Raw genomic sequence first — 12,593 nt, forward strand, 5'->3', positions numbered from 1 at the left:
GTCCGCTGCCCACCGCGAGTCGCCAGGCAGCGCTCCACCGGTGCCTGATCCAGCTCCGGTCAGCGACTCCACTCCGGAGCCGGAGCAGTCCGCTCCACCGGTGCCCATTCCAGCTCCGGTCAGCGGCTCCAGTCCAGACCATGACGTCAGCCCCTCTCCAGGTTCGGGGTCTCCCACACCAGGGTCCAGACAGGACCTGGCGTATCATGGGAGGAAGGAGAGGGGAAGCAGCGCGCCGAGGTCCAGACCAGACCAGGGGCGCAACAGGGAGGCGGCGAGTGAGAGGTCGTCACGCCCCGAGCCGGATCAGCCTCCGAGGGGGAATGCCCACCCGGCCCCTACCCTGTTATGTTTATGTTGTGCGGTCGGAGTCCGCACCTTTGGGGGGGGGTACTGTCACGCCCTGACTCAGGGGACTCTTATATGTTGAGTCAGGGTGTGTATATTCTTTGTTGTGTATGTTCTATGTTGTATATTCTAGTATGTGTGGATCTATGTTGGCCGGTGTGGTTCCCAATCAGAGGCAGCTGTCGCTCGTTGTCTCTGATTGGGGACCATACTTAGGCAGCCTATTGGCACTGTCTAGTTGTGGGATCTTGTTCCTGGTAAGGTTAGTTGTGTATTCTACCTTAGGACTTCACGTTTCGTTTCCTTTGTTGTTTTGTCATGTGTTATTAAGTTTAATAAACATATACGTATATCACGCTGCGCCTTGGTCTGACCCGTCATTAAACGAACGTGACAGATCATGTCTTTGTCAGTGGGCAAACTTACAAAATCAGCAGGGGATCAAATACATTTTTCCCTCACTGTAACTACAATCTAAATACATAGTTTAAGTTTTACTCGACAAAGCTTAAACTATGTATATAAGCCATATAAGCCAAGCTTACCTCCCGCCAGAGAGAGACACAACCTCACCCGACGACGACAAACAGCAAGACAAAAACTACTATTCACCTTCACTATAGTGTGTACTGTTGTTGACTGAAACATACTCAGTAAAGTTTTCCCCAACACCTTTGCCTGTCATGACTGTCTACAACGCAAAGCATATTGACAATGACAAACCTGTGACTTCCAGGATTGTGAGCTGTGAGTGTCAGGCTTGGCAGAGACGAGGAAGACTTTGAATGATGTGCACTGGCAGTAGGACAGGAGGAAGAGCGAGATGGAGGTGTGTAGGGGAACAGAGGGCTGCTCGTTTTGGGAGGATAATTCCAGGTAGAGGCACTCTGGTTGCTGCTCCTGATGTGGGTCTGTCTGCGTCATTGATGGGAGGTGTTGAATGGAGTTGAAGGATGGGACTAATAACAACTAACAACAAAATAATAACAAGATAACTAATAATGTAAGCATACTGTGTCCATAATAAGTATATAGGTTCTATGTTGGGAACTTTTGGGAAAGAGCACAGTTAGAAAGATATGGCATATAGAAGCATGAAAATGATCGGAGAGGTTGAGAGTAGAAGAAGTTCAGGAGAAGAAAAAAATATATATATATATATATATAATTATTGTAAAATCGACTGTGTCCATAAATGTAGATAGTAACTATTAGCTGGAAGTAGAGGCCTAAGCATTGTTGTTCACTAGTTTACCCCAAGTAGGGAAAGGGTGGCGGGGTTGGAAAGTAATAAAGGGGAATATATATATATATAAAAAACATGGGGGATTGGAAGTGATGCAGACAATTACAGTGGGGGAAAAAAGTATTTAGTCAGCCACCAATTGTGCAAGTTCTCCCACTTAAAAAGATGAGAGAGGCCTGTAATTTTCATCATGCTGCACCAGGCTGGGAAGACTGAATCTGCAATAGGTAAGCAGCTTGGTTTGAAGAAATCAACTGTGGGAGCAATTATTAGGAAATGGAAGACATACAAGACCACTGATAATCTCCCTCGATCTGGGGCTCCACGCAAGATCTCACCCCGTGGGGTCAAAATGATCACAAGAACGGTGAGCAAAAATCCCAGAACCACACGGGGGGACCTAGTGAATGACCTGCAGAGAGCTGGGACCAAAGTAACAAAGCCTACCATCAGTAACACACTACGCCGCCAGGGACTCAAATCCTGCAGTGCCAGACGTGTCCCCCTGCTTAAGCCAGTACATGTCCAGGCCCGTCTGAAGTTTGCTAGAGTGCATTTGGATGATCCAGAAGAGGATTGGGAGAATGTCATATGGTCAGATGAAACCAAAATAGAACTTTTTGGTAAAAACTCAACTCGTCGTGTTTGGAGGACAAAGAATGCTGAGTTGCATCCAAAGAACACCATACCTACTGTGAAGCATGCGGGTGGAAACATCATGCTTTGGGGCTGTTTTTCTGCAAAGGGACCAGCATTTCAAGGTCCTGGAGTGGCCTAGCCAGTCTCCAGATCTCAACCTCATAGAAAATCTTTGGAGGGAGTTGAAAGTCTGTGTTGCCCAGCGACAGCCCCAAAACATCACTGCTCTAGAGGAGATCTGCATGGAGGAATGGGCCAAAATACCAGCAACAGTGTGTGAAAACCTTGTGAAGACTTACAGAAAACGTTTGACCTGTGTCATTGCCAACAAAGGGTATATAACAAAGTATTGAGAAACTTTTGTTACTGACCAAATACTTATTTTCCACCATAATTAGCAAATAAATTCATTAAAAATCCTACAATGTGATTTTCTGGATTTTTTTTTCTAATTTTGTCTGTCATAGTTGACGTGTACCTATGATGAAAATTACAGGCCTCTCTCATATTTTTAAGTGGGAGAACTTGCACAATTGGTGGCTGACTAAATACTTACAATCTATCTGCAATATTAAGCTGCTCTACCCCCCCAAAAAAAATAAAAATAAAAAACAAGTACTGAGTAAAGGGTCTGAATACTTATGTAAATGTGATATTTCTGTTTTTTATTTTTAACAAATTAGCAAAAATGTCTAAAAACATGTTTTTGCTTTCAAATCCAGGCTCTGTCGTAGCCGTCCGCGACCAGGAGACCCATGTGGCAGCGCACAATTGGCCCAGCGTCGTCCAGGGTAGGGGAGGGAATGGCCGGCAGGGATGTAGCTCAGTTGGTAGAGCATGGCGTTTGCAATGCCAGGGTTGTGTGTTCAGTTCCCACGGGGGGGCAGTATGAAAAATAAAAAAATGATGTATGCATTCACTAACTGTAAGTCGATCTGGATAAGAGCATCTGCTAAATGACTAAAATGTAAATGTAAATGTAGATAAGGGAAAAAAACTATTGAATACATTTTTGAATAAGGCTGTAACCTAACAAAATGTGGAAAAAGTAAAGGGGTCTAAATACTTTCCGAAGGCACTGTAAGTGTTTACTCCATACAGTATGCTCTTGTGGAGGCCCTTGACATTGCAACCGCAACACACCACTTTAGTGGGAAGCTCTCATTGGCTAGTGTCTCTGCTTGGTACTCCATCTTGTGCCACTCTCTGTATTGATTGCCACTTTCTTCTTGCTCTGGGCTGCAGACACATTGATCCAATCGCAGGCCAGGTCTGAGCTCCATTAATCCCTCCCCACCAGGGCTCTTTCTCCCTCCCTGGGCCCCAGCATGAGATGACACTGTCAGGCACGTCACAGGGAGCATCTGGGGTGTCTGGAGCACTGACTGCATCCTGTCTTTCTTCCTAAGAGGAAGACCCCTGTAGTGGATTCACCTGCACAACAGGGGCTAGAATCAGGAACAGGACCGGCTGTATAAAGGAGCTTGCTTTCATTTAAGCAGCATCCATAATCCATTTGAACACATGGTACCTGCCAGTCATTTCCTTTTGGGTTTGTAAGTGATCTTTATTATTGTTACTATATGAGTTTGTGTCATTTTATAGTATTGTAAGGTTAACACGTTAATGACGGTTCCCAAGTCGTTCTTGAACATTGACATGGGTGAAATATAACAGGACGAAATGGATTGGAATGGAAATAGAAGCAGCATGCCAGGTCATGGTGGCTGCCCTCTGCCCTTTAACCTGCAGTGTTAGGGAGTAGGGAGGGACACACACATCTGGACTTCAAGCGTATGACTCATACTTCCTGTATGTGAATGCTAACCGGCTGGAAATGACCACCTATTCATCTGTTATCACTCTTCAGTGTTCTTTCATCCCTGTTGTCCCTTTAGAAGTCTCCTCTGGGTGGGTGATATTTCTCTTTGCTGTTATTTGTTCTGGCACACAGAGACCAGATTGATATATGTTCTCCTAGACAAAATTGTGAAGGAGACAGGGTTGAATGCAACCACCCCCCATTTCTAATGTTTACATTTAATCTATTTTAATTGAAATCCGAAATAAAATATTGATTATTTTCCCTTACGTCAATATTAGTCAGCAACAGCTACGGTCAGGTCTACAAAAATGAAAACAGTAGATAAGATTGTAGTAATGTCATGTTTGTGCTTTGAGTGTAGTGTTCTAGTGGAAATAATGACATGAAAAATGATAGCAATAACAAGAATGTGCTAAATGTCAGAAATACACAGTTTAAAACTGGGAAAAGTGACAAAGATAAACATCGATGTCCCAGGGGCATCAGCATGTTTGTTTTAGTCATTTTTATCCAGTGACACAACATGTTATGAAAAACAACTCCTGGCTCGTTTTCTCATGGAGCTTTTCATTCTCTCACTCAAAAGTCACAAATACTCAATGTTTTTGGCCCAAGAAAGACACAAGTAGTCCTTCAGTTCAGTGAGACTTTAGAAGTTAAAGTTAGAATTTCAATACATGCATGTAGTTAGCCTATTTCATGATTTGGTTGAATATTTTACTTACTTTTGTAGACTTTTAGGACAGCGGTTGGTTTGGTCAAAAGGTTGTATTGTTCTCTGTGTTGTTTTGGTGATTAAAGTTGCTTGACTCATTGTATTTAGTTCTAATGAGGCTAGTGTTGAAAGAGCAGAGCACTGAGAGCAGAGTGACCCAGAGAGGGTTAACAGTGGCTGGTCTGTCTGTGTTCCCTCCTCCTCCTGACGCTTACTGGCTGAGCCCAGCCAGAGCATGAGTGAGAGCACACTAGCTCCGCTGAGACCAACACAAAGACAGGCAGACAGAGATTGGAGAGACTGGAGAGCGAGGGAAGGACTGTACGTACCAGACTGTGTGAAACAGTTCTCATATCATACGCTCCTAGCTGGGTGTTTTCCCTCATTACCAAACCCTCATGCTGGTCCTTGTTCCTCACTGCCCTGATCACTCCATGGGACTCCAGACCCGGCCGCTAAGTGACCCGGCTCTCTCCTCCTCTATGGCGTGCCTCGACGTGGAGACCCCCGCCGTCTGCAGGGGTAAATTTAAATCAGGTGCCCCTGTCTCTATCGGTCTTTCCTTTTCTCTCTCCTCATTCTTTCTCTCTCTTTCTATCACTTACCTTTTCACTCCCTCTCTTTCTTCCTCTCTCGCTCTGTCGCTCCTCTTCACTCTCTCGCTGACTGCTAGGTAGCATCACTACGTTGTTGGCATGAAGCCCAGTATCAACATAAATCAGTATCCATTTTGGTTTCCTCTACGGTTGTCTCCAGAAATGTTGTGTGTTTAGGACTTTTAAACTTTATTCTCACTAGAAGGCAAATAGTTGTTATAGTTGTCAGTAAAATAATGGAGTTACTGTAAAATGTGTATGGCTTTATGGGTTTAGGTTTGCTTTTCAGTCAACTTGATTACCTTGAATGAAATATACAGCTACTTATAGGCCTATTGAACATGACCAACGGCAGTGATGTCAGAGTAATCTGTACTGATTAATTGATGACAACACCTTGACGATGAGCTGGGACAGAGATATAGAGCCCCACCAGGAAATTATAGGACATTACAGAACAAATAGCCATTACATTATGTCCAGTGTCAGTTTGAGACTAGATTAACAGCATCACAATAGTGTAAAGAGTTGTTGTTCTCTATTAGAAATAAACAAAGTCAAAACAAGGGAGGAGATGAGGCCAGAATGAGGGAGGGGACTGGGGAGGTATAGCTTATCATATTATTAGGATCCTTAAACCCCGGACTGTGTGTTCACTTCTTATGATGAGTCCAGTGTTACCCTCAGGCTATCAGCTAAGCATGATGTCACCATTTAGTTAGTACCTTATCCTGAACGATAGCATTCTACTGTACAGTATGTTGGCTCAGAGGTATAGTCCACAGTGAAATTCTAAACCTGGAAATGCTGTAGCTCCACATTCCGTTTGTGATCTGCATACCTTTACAGGGCAACTCCTGATAGTATAACGTGTTTCAAAGAACAACTTGGTTTGTAAAGAAAAGGTGATATGACTCTTTAATGTAAGTCATATTCAAAAGGTATTGTGTCCCCTCAAGTCATAGATGTAGAATCATGTTTGGATGAGTTGGATGGATCTGTTTTGAATTTATTGCCGATGTTTTATTCCTTATCTTTGAAAATACATTAAACAACAAACTGACTCATCAAGTAAATTAGCATTTGCAAGGTCATGGAGCACAGCTGAGCTGCAAGGAGAATACTGTATATTTCCAGTGGTAATGGCAACATAGCTTATGTCAGTGTCAGACTGTTTCTATAACAGTGTAGCCATAACAAAACAGATTCTCTTTTATATGTATGCACAGTGTTTCTAGGAAAAAAGTAAGACCAAGAGATCTAACGGTAGACTTTGTCCAGAGATGAGTTTTGTTGAGACGAACATGGGCAGGGGATTAGAGATAGAATCAGGAGACAGGGATTTTAGTAAAGCCTATGTACACTGAGGTTTGTGAAGTACCTCTGTTTATACTGTGCTGGAGAGCAGGGGAGTGCAGCAGACTTGCATCACAGAGGTTAGCCAGGGTTCACTGAGAACAGCACTGTTGACATCAGTCAAACAAATGTAAGGAGCACCTCAGGCATGGGCTGTACAGCCACGTTGATGTCAAGAATAACAACTTGAGATGGCACTATTGTTCTCATAAATCGTCAGTTGCCCTTTAGCATTCTTTTCCAGTCGAGTCAGAGTGGATAATATGAATATTGAAACCGACCAATGGTAATTCTCTCCAATCTTGAATGATCTTTCTGGGGCCGTGTCGGCACCCCCTTGGTGTGCAGGTTGACGTGTATTGTCATGAGTCAGCACTGAACGATTTCCCCTTAGATAGGTGAGCTGCAAAATCAAGAATTTGTAAAAATTAATGAAGACAAACATTAGCTTTTTGGTCTTAATTTAAGGTTAGGGTTAGGCATTAGGGTTAGCAGTGTGGTTAAAGTTAGGATTAAAATCAGATTTTATTTACTTTGTGGCTGTTCCAGCTAGTGACCACTGCAGAGCTTCCTCCAGAACAAGATCCATGACAAAAAACGCTAACCTGACCCTGTTGTGAACGTGTAATGGGAACCATGGATAGGCAGCAGGAGCAGGCACACAGTGTTCTGAGCCCTGGAGGCGCAGTGGGCTTGTAAAGTTTCGGGGGGCTCTGAGAATGGACTCAATTGCTCCCCCGCCTCGGGTCCCTGGGACACTCTGTGCTCCTCTGTCCACCAGTGGGAGCGGGTCCCCCCCTCTGTACAATGCTTTGGGTTCCAGTCCCGGGCCCCACCCCCACGCCACCTCCAGACTCCATGGTTCCCAGGCCTTGTTCTCACAGCTGCCCAGTTTATTTTAGCTGGAGTGAGTCATGTTGGCCTGGTCAGACGCAGTGACTGTCCCAGGGGACTAGAACAGAGCAGACCTGTGTGTGTGTGTAGTATGTAGTGTGTAGTATGTAGTGTGTACAGTCGTGGTCAAAAGTTTAGAGAATGACACAAGTATTAATTTTCACAAAGTCTGCTGCCTCAGTTTTTATGATGGCAATTTGCATATACTCCAGAACGTTATGAAGAGTGATCAGATGAATTGCAATTAATTGAAAAGTCCCTCTTTGCCATGAAAATGAACTTAATCCCAAAAACACATTTCCACTGCATTTCAGCCCTGCCACAAAAGGACCAGCTGACATCATGTCAGTGATTCTCTCGTTAACACAGGTGAGAGTGTTGACGAGGACAAGGCTGGAGATCACTCAGTCATGCTGATTGAGTTAGAATAACAGACTGGAAGCTTTAAAAGGAGGGTGGTGCTTGAAATCATTGTTCTTCCTCTGTTAACCATGGTTACCTGCAAGGAAACACGTGCCGTCATCATTGCTTTGCACAAAAAGGGCTTCACAGGCAAGGATATTGCCGCTAGTAAGATTGCACCTAAATCAACCATTTATCGGATCATCAAGAACTTCAAGGAGACAGGTTCAATTGTTGTGAAGGCTTCAGGGCGCCCAAGAAAGTCCAGCAAGTGCCAGGACCGTCTCCTAAAGTTGATTCAGCTGCGGGATCGGGGCACCACCAGTGCAGAGCTTGCTCAGGAATGGCAGCAGGCAGGTGTGAGTGCATCTGCACGCACAGTGAGGCGAAGACTTTTGGAGGGTGGCCTGGTGTCAAGAAGGGCAGCGAGGAAGCCACTTCTTTCCAGAAAAAACATCAGGGACAGACTGATATTCTGCAAAAGGTACAGGGATTGGACTGCTGAGGACTGGAGTAAAGTCATTTTCTCTGATGAATCCCCTTTCCGATTGTTTGGGGCATCCAGAAAATGCTTGTCCGGAGAAGACAAGGTGAGCACTACCATCAGTCCTGTGTCATGCCAACAGTAAAGCAACCTGAGACCATTCATGTGTGGGGTTGCTTCTCAGCCAAGGGAGTGGGCTCACTCACAAATTTGCCTAAGAACACAGCCATGAATAAAGAATGGTACCAACACATCCTCCAAGAGCAACTTCTCCCAACCATCCAAGAACAGTTTGGTGACGAACAATGCCTTTTCCAGCATGATGGAGCACCTTGCCATAAGGCAAAAGTGATAACTAAGTGGCTCGGGGAACAAAACATCGACATTTTGGGTCCGTGGCCAGGAAACTCCCCAGACCTTAATCCCATTGAGAACTTGTGGTCAATCCTCAAGAGGCGGGTGGACAAACAAAAACCCACAAAATCTGACAAACTCCAAGCATTGATTATGCAAGAATGGGCTGCCATCAGTCAGGATGTGGCCCAGAAGTTAATTGAAAGCATGCCAGGGCGGATTGCAGAGGTCTTGAATAAGAAGGGTCAACACTGCAAATATTGACTCTTTGCATAAACGTAATATAATTGTCAATAAAAGCCTTTGACACTTATGGAATGCTTGTAATTATACTTCAGCATACCATAGTAACATCTGACAAAAATATCTCATAACACTGAAGCAGCGAACTTTGTGAAAACCAATACTTGTGTCATTCTCAAACCTTTTGACCACGACTGTAGTGTGTGTGTGTTTAGTGTGTGTGACTGTGCGTAGACCATCTGGCCAGAGCCAATGAGCAGTCTACTCCAGCAGCGTCCGACCTCATTATGAACACAGCGCCTTGGTGCCGATAAGGTCCCCACGTTCCTCACAGTGCCGCGTCGTTCGTCACCATCAATCGTCACCTTCCTCTTCAAATATTTTTCCTGATGAGCACTGTTATTCCACTGAAATAACACGTCCACGCTCGCCTGTTTATACATGTTTAAACTTGGCCCGCACTGCAGTTTATTATGATGGTAAAATAATATTGAGTGCCATCCAAGGATTTGGAGCCTCCTGCATAAGACTCAACATTTTTCACTTCTTCTGCACCGAGTCCTTCTTGTCTTTTTAAGTTCCAGCGGCTTAATGGATCAGTGCTTACCCCTCCAAAACAAGACTACGCATCTCACTTTTTATGGAGCGGCACTTACAAACGAGACAGAGTTCACTCAGCCCTGGGATGACATCATCTCCAACTCGGAGGTGATTCGGATATATGAACATTGCACTGTAATTAGTCTTCAGGGTTTGTTATTTCTACAGTGGTACTCGAGAAAGACTCATCCCTTGCCTGTGTCTATCTATGATTGTATTTCAAGTTGAACATCTATTTAAAGTTACCTCTGCATTTGCATCCCAGTCCGTCCTCAGTATTTCATTGTCTTCACTTTATTTGAAGAGAGCTTGTATATTAATATGTAAAGCCCATGTAATCTCTCTAAAGTAAACTCACAGTGTCAAGAAGAGTGTTATTGCCAGTAGTCTGGTAGGTTAACCATGCAGGAAGTCTATAGGATGTCTCTAGAGGATGTCTTATGTGGAGGAACAGGACTTCCTGTTTTGTTCTGGCTGGGCTGTGACGTGGTGTGTCAACACAAATTCGTGACTGGTCAATTTTTTCATGTCCACTACACGATTTTCTTCTTCATAACGAATCGTGTCCAGTACACGATGTTCTTCATAAGGAATTTCAATTTGTTAGCTAGGTTAGCTCGGTGGTTAACGTTAGCTAGGCTAGGGGTTAGGGGTTAAGGTTAGGAGTTAAGGTTAGGGTTAGCTAACATGCTAGCTTAAGTAGTTAAAAGTAGTAAGTATTTACAAAGTCGCTAATTCGCTAAAATGTAAAAGTTGTCCATCATGTGATTCAAACACGCAATGTTTGGGTTGCTAGACCTTCGCGTTATATACCCACCCATCCTCCCACGACCAACCTCCCTCCCATCGTTTCTGTCTTAAGTAACCTACTGCCTTTATCTGTGGGTTGGGTGTGTAGTAGAACTGGGCAGACAAAAATCCATATTGCGATAAATTGGCAGAATTCTGTAACATGAATGTGCACCAGTCACAGGTGCACATTCATGTTATAAAATTCTGCCAATTAATCGCAATATGGTGCAGCACCACATATATATATATATTTTTATCCTTTAAACTACTACTACTAGTTTGATGGTTGTAGCCATCAGTTGTCCCATTAAAAATCACCCATATCAGCAAACTTATTTCATTTCAAACTTCAGATTTCTCTAGTATAGGCTACTTATCGTAATAAACTATATCAGCAAAATCCCTGCGATAAGTGATTGGTATTGATAATTTTCGGTTCATCGTCCCAGCTCTAGTGTGTAAATGGAAGGTTGTCGTAACCTGGTCCCAGATATGTTTATGCTGTCTTGCTAACTCCTATGGTCATTGGCGTGGCGGCACAAACAGATCTGGGACCAGGCTAGTTGTGCATAGGTTGACCTCTAACCTATCTCTGCTTCTCTCCCACAGTCCTCCAGCGACGCCTGCAGCAGAGACGCACCCGTGAGCAGCTAGTGGAGCAGGGCATCATGCCACGTGAGTAAAGCCACTGGGCATTGGGCACCGCCACTCTCAAACCACGAAGGATTTAATATACTGTAACTCACTTCTACCAGAGTTAAGGTTAATGGTCTGGCATGTAGGAAAATTATAACTGCACCCACACCACAGTAATTAAAGTGGGTCTTGGTTCCAGAATGCTCTCAGAAAATGTGATATATTTATTACCTCAATGAATACCATACATTGAACTACATGTTGTCTGATTTGATACTATTATGACAACCATACAGGAGTGGAATTCTGCCACCACTGATGTCTTGACCACCCTCCACCACAAACCTCGTCATGATGTTTGTAGAATAAGGAATGGCCCAAGGTCTTCTTAACCCACAGTGAGGCATATATCGGTGGCCAGTGGCATACCAGAAACCAAAAGGTATACTGAAAACTTCCACACCCGGCTCTCAAAGTCAGCAAAGTGGAGCAGAATCATTCCTCTTGCTGCCCTTACTGGATCAGTCTCTCTGGGAGTGGGTTGTATGTAATAAAAGAGTGCAGACTAGAGCAGACACACTGATAAGAAAGCAGACAGCAGACAGAGAGAGGGAGAACAGTGGTGGGTGTAGCTAAGTGATTTGTGGCTAGAGCTGCAGGAGCCCCAGACCAGATCCCTCTCAGTGCTGGGAGTGTGCACTGTCTTTTCTTGTCCAGCCCTAAGAGGCCTCCTCCATGTGGACTCTAAGCTCTTCTTATTAGGTTCCATAGTCAGCGCTGTATGAGTCAGCGACTGGGCCTGCACTGGAGGTCAGTAACCATCACTGTGGCCCTAGCACAGGCCGCACAGGAACCTCCCAGCCAGCGACACTGGGTGAATCGCTCTGGTTCTCCCACACAGAGGACGTATAATAGGTATGCAGGTCAAGGCTTGGGTGACGCTCAGGAATGCTTAGCTCTGCTCCTCTGAGTTTAACGCACACCCTTTGACTGAGAAGAACCCCTGATCAGTGTGTGTTCAGACCTCAGTGTGTATGTGCTGAGAGCAAACAGTGCTTGTGTTAGCTAGAGGTGACTAATGGGTGTAGCCGTGCCGTGCCAACAGCAGGATAAGTGTGTCTGATGAGATCAAAGTCTCAGCCTGACTGTCTCACTAGTTGGTGAGTGGAGCATTCAGAGACATCCTGTCCTACTCCCGTCAGCTATTGTGTAATATCAAGGCTATCCTCTCTTCCAAAGAAATATCACACATTATTGTCTCTCCCTTATTGTCATCAGCTTGTCATCAACTTTCAGGATGACGAGTTTACGTTTTACCCATTAGAAGTTATGGGTAGTTACAGTGAGCTCCAAAAGTATTGGGACAGTGACACGTATAGTTGTTTTGGCTCTGTACTACAGCACTTTGGATTTGAAATTAAACAATGACTATTAAAGTGCAGACTGTCAGCTTTAATTTGAGG

The 12,593-nt window shown here is 44.3% G+C and overlaps 1 protein-coding gene across 2 annotated transcripts in view; it reads left to right on the top strand.

The window, feature by feature from the left end:
- LOC121550811 (myocardin-related transcription factor B-like) overlaps positions 1 to 12,593 on the top strand; it is a 72,321-nt gene that overhangs the window by 49,487 nt on the left and 10,241 nt on the right. The window contains exons 1-2 of one of the 2 annotated variants that reach the window (XM_041863176.2): positions 5,039 to 5,295; positions 11,104 to 11,169. In XM_041863176.2, the coding sequence (XP_041719110.1) occupies positions 5,172 to 5,295; positions 11,104 to 11,169 (190 nt within the window). In that variant the 5' untranslated portion in view covers positions 5,039 to 5,171. Of the gene's footprint in view, positions 1 to 5,038; positions 5,296 to 11,103; positions 11,170 to 12,593 lie in introns of those variants that run through there. The other variant, XM_041863174.2, reaches the window with a different exon arrangement.

This window comes from Coregonus clupeaformis, chromosome 35 (assembly GCF_020615455.1).
Source record: "Coregonus clupeaformis isolate EN_2021a chromosome 35, ASM2061545v1, whole genome shotgun sequence".
Lineage (NCBI taxonomy): Eukaryota > Metazoa > Chordata > Actinopteri > Salmoniformes > Salmonidae > Coregonus > Coregonus clupeaformis.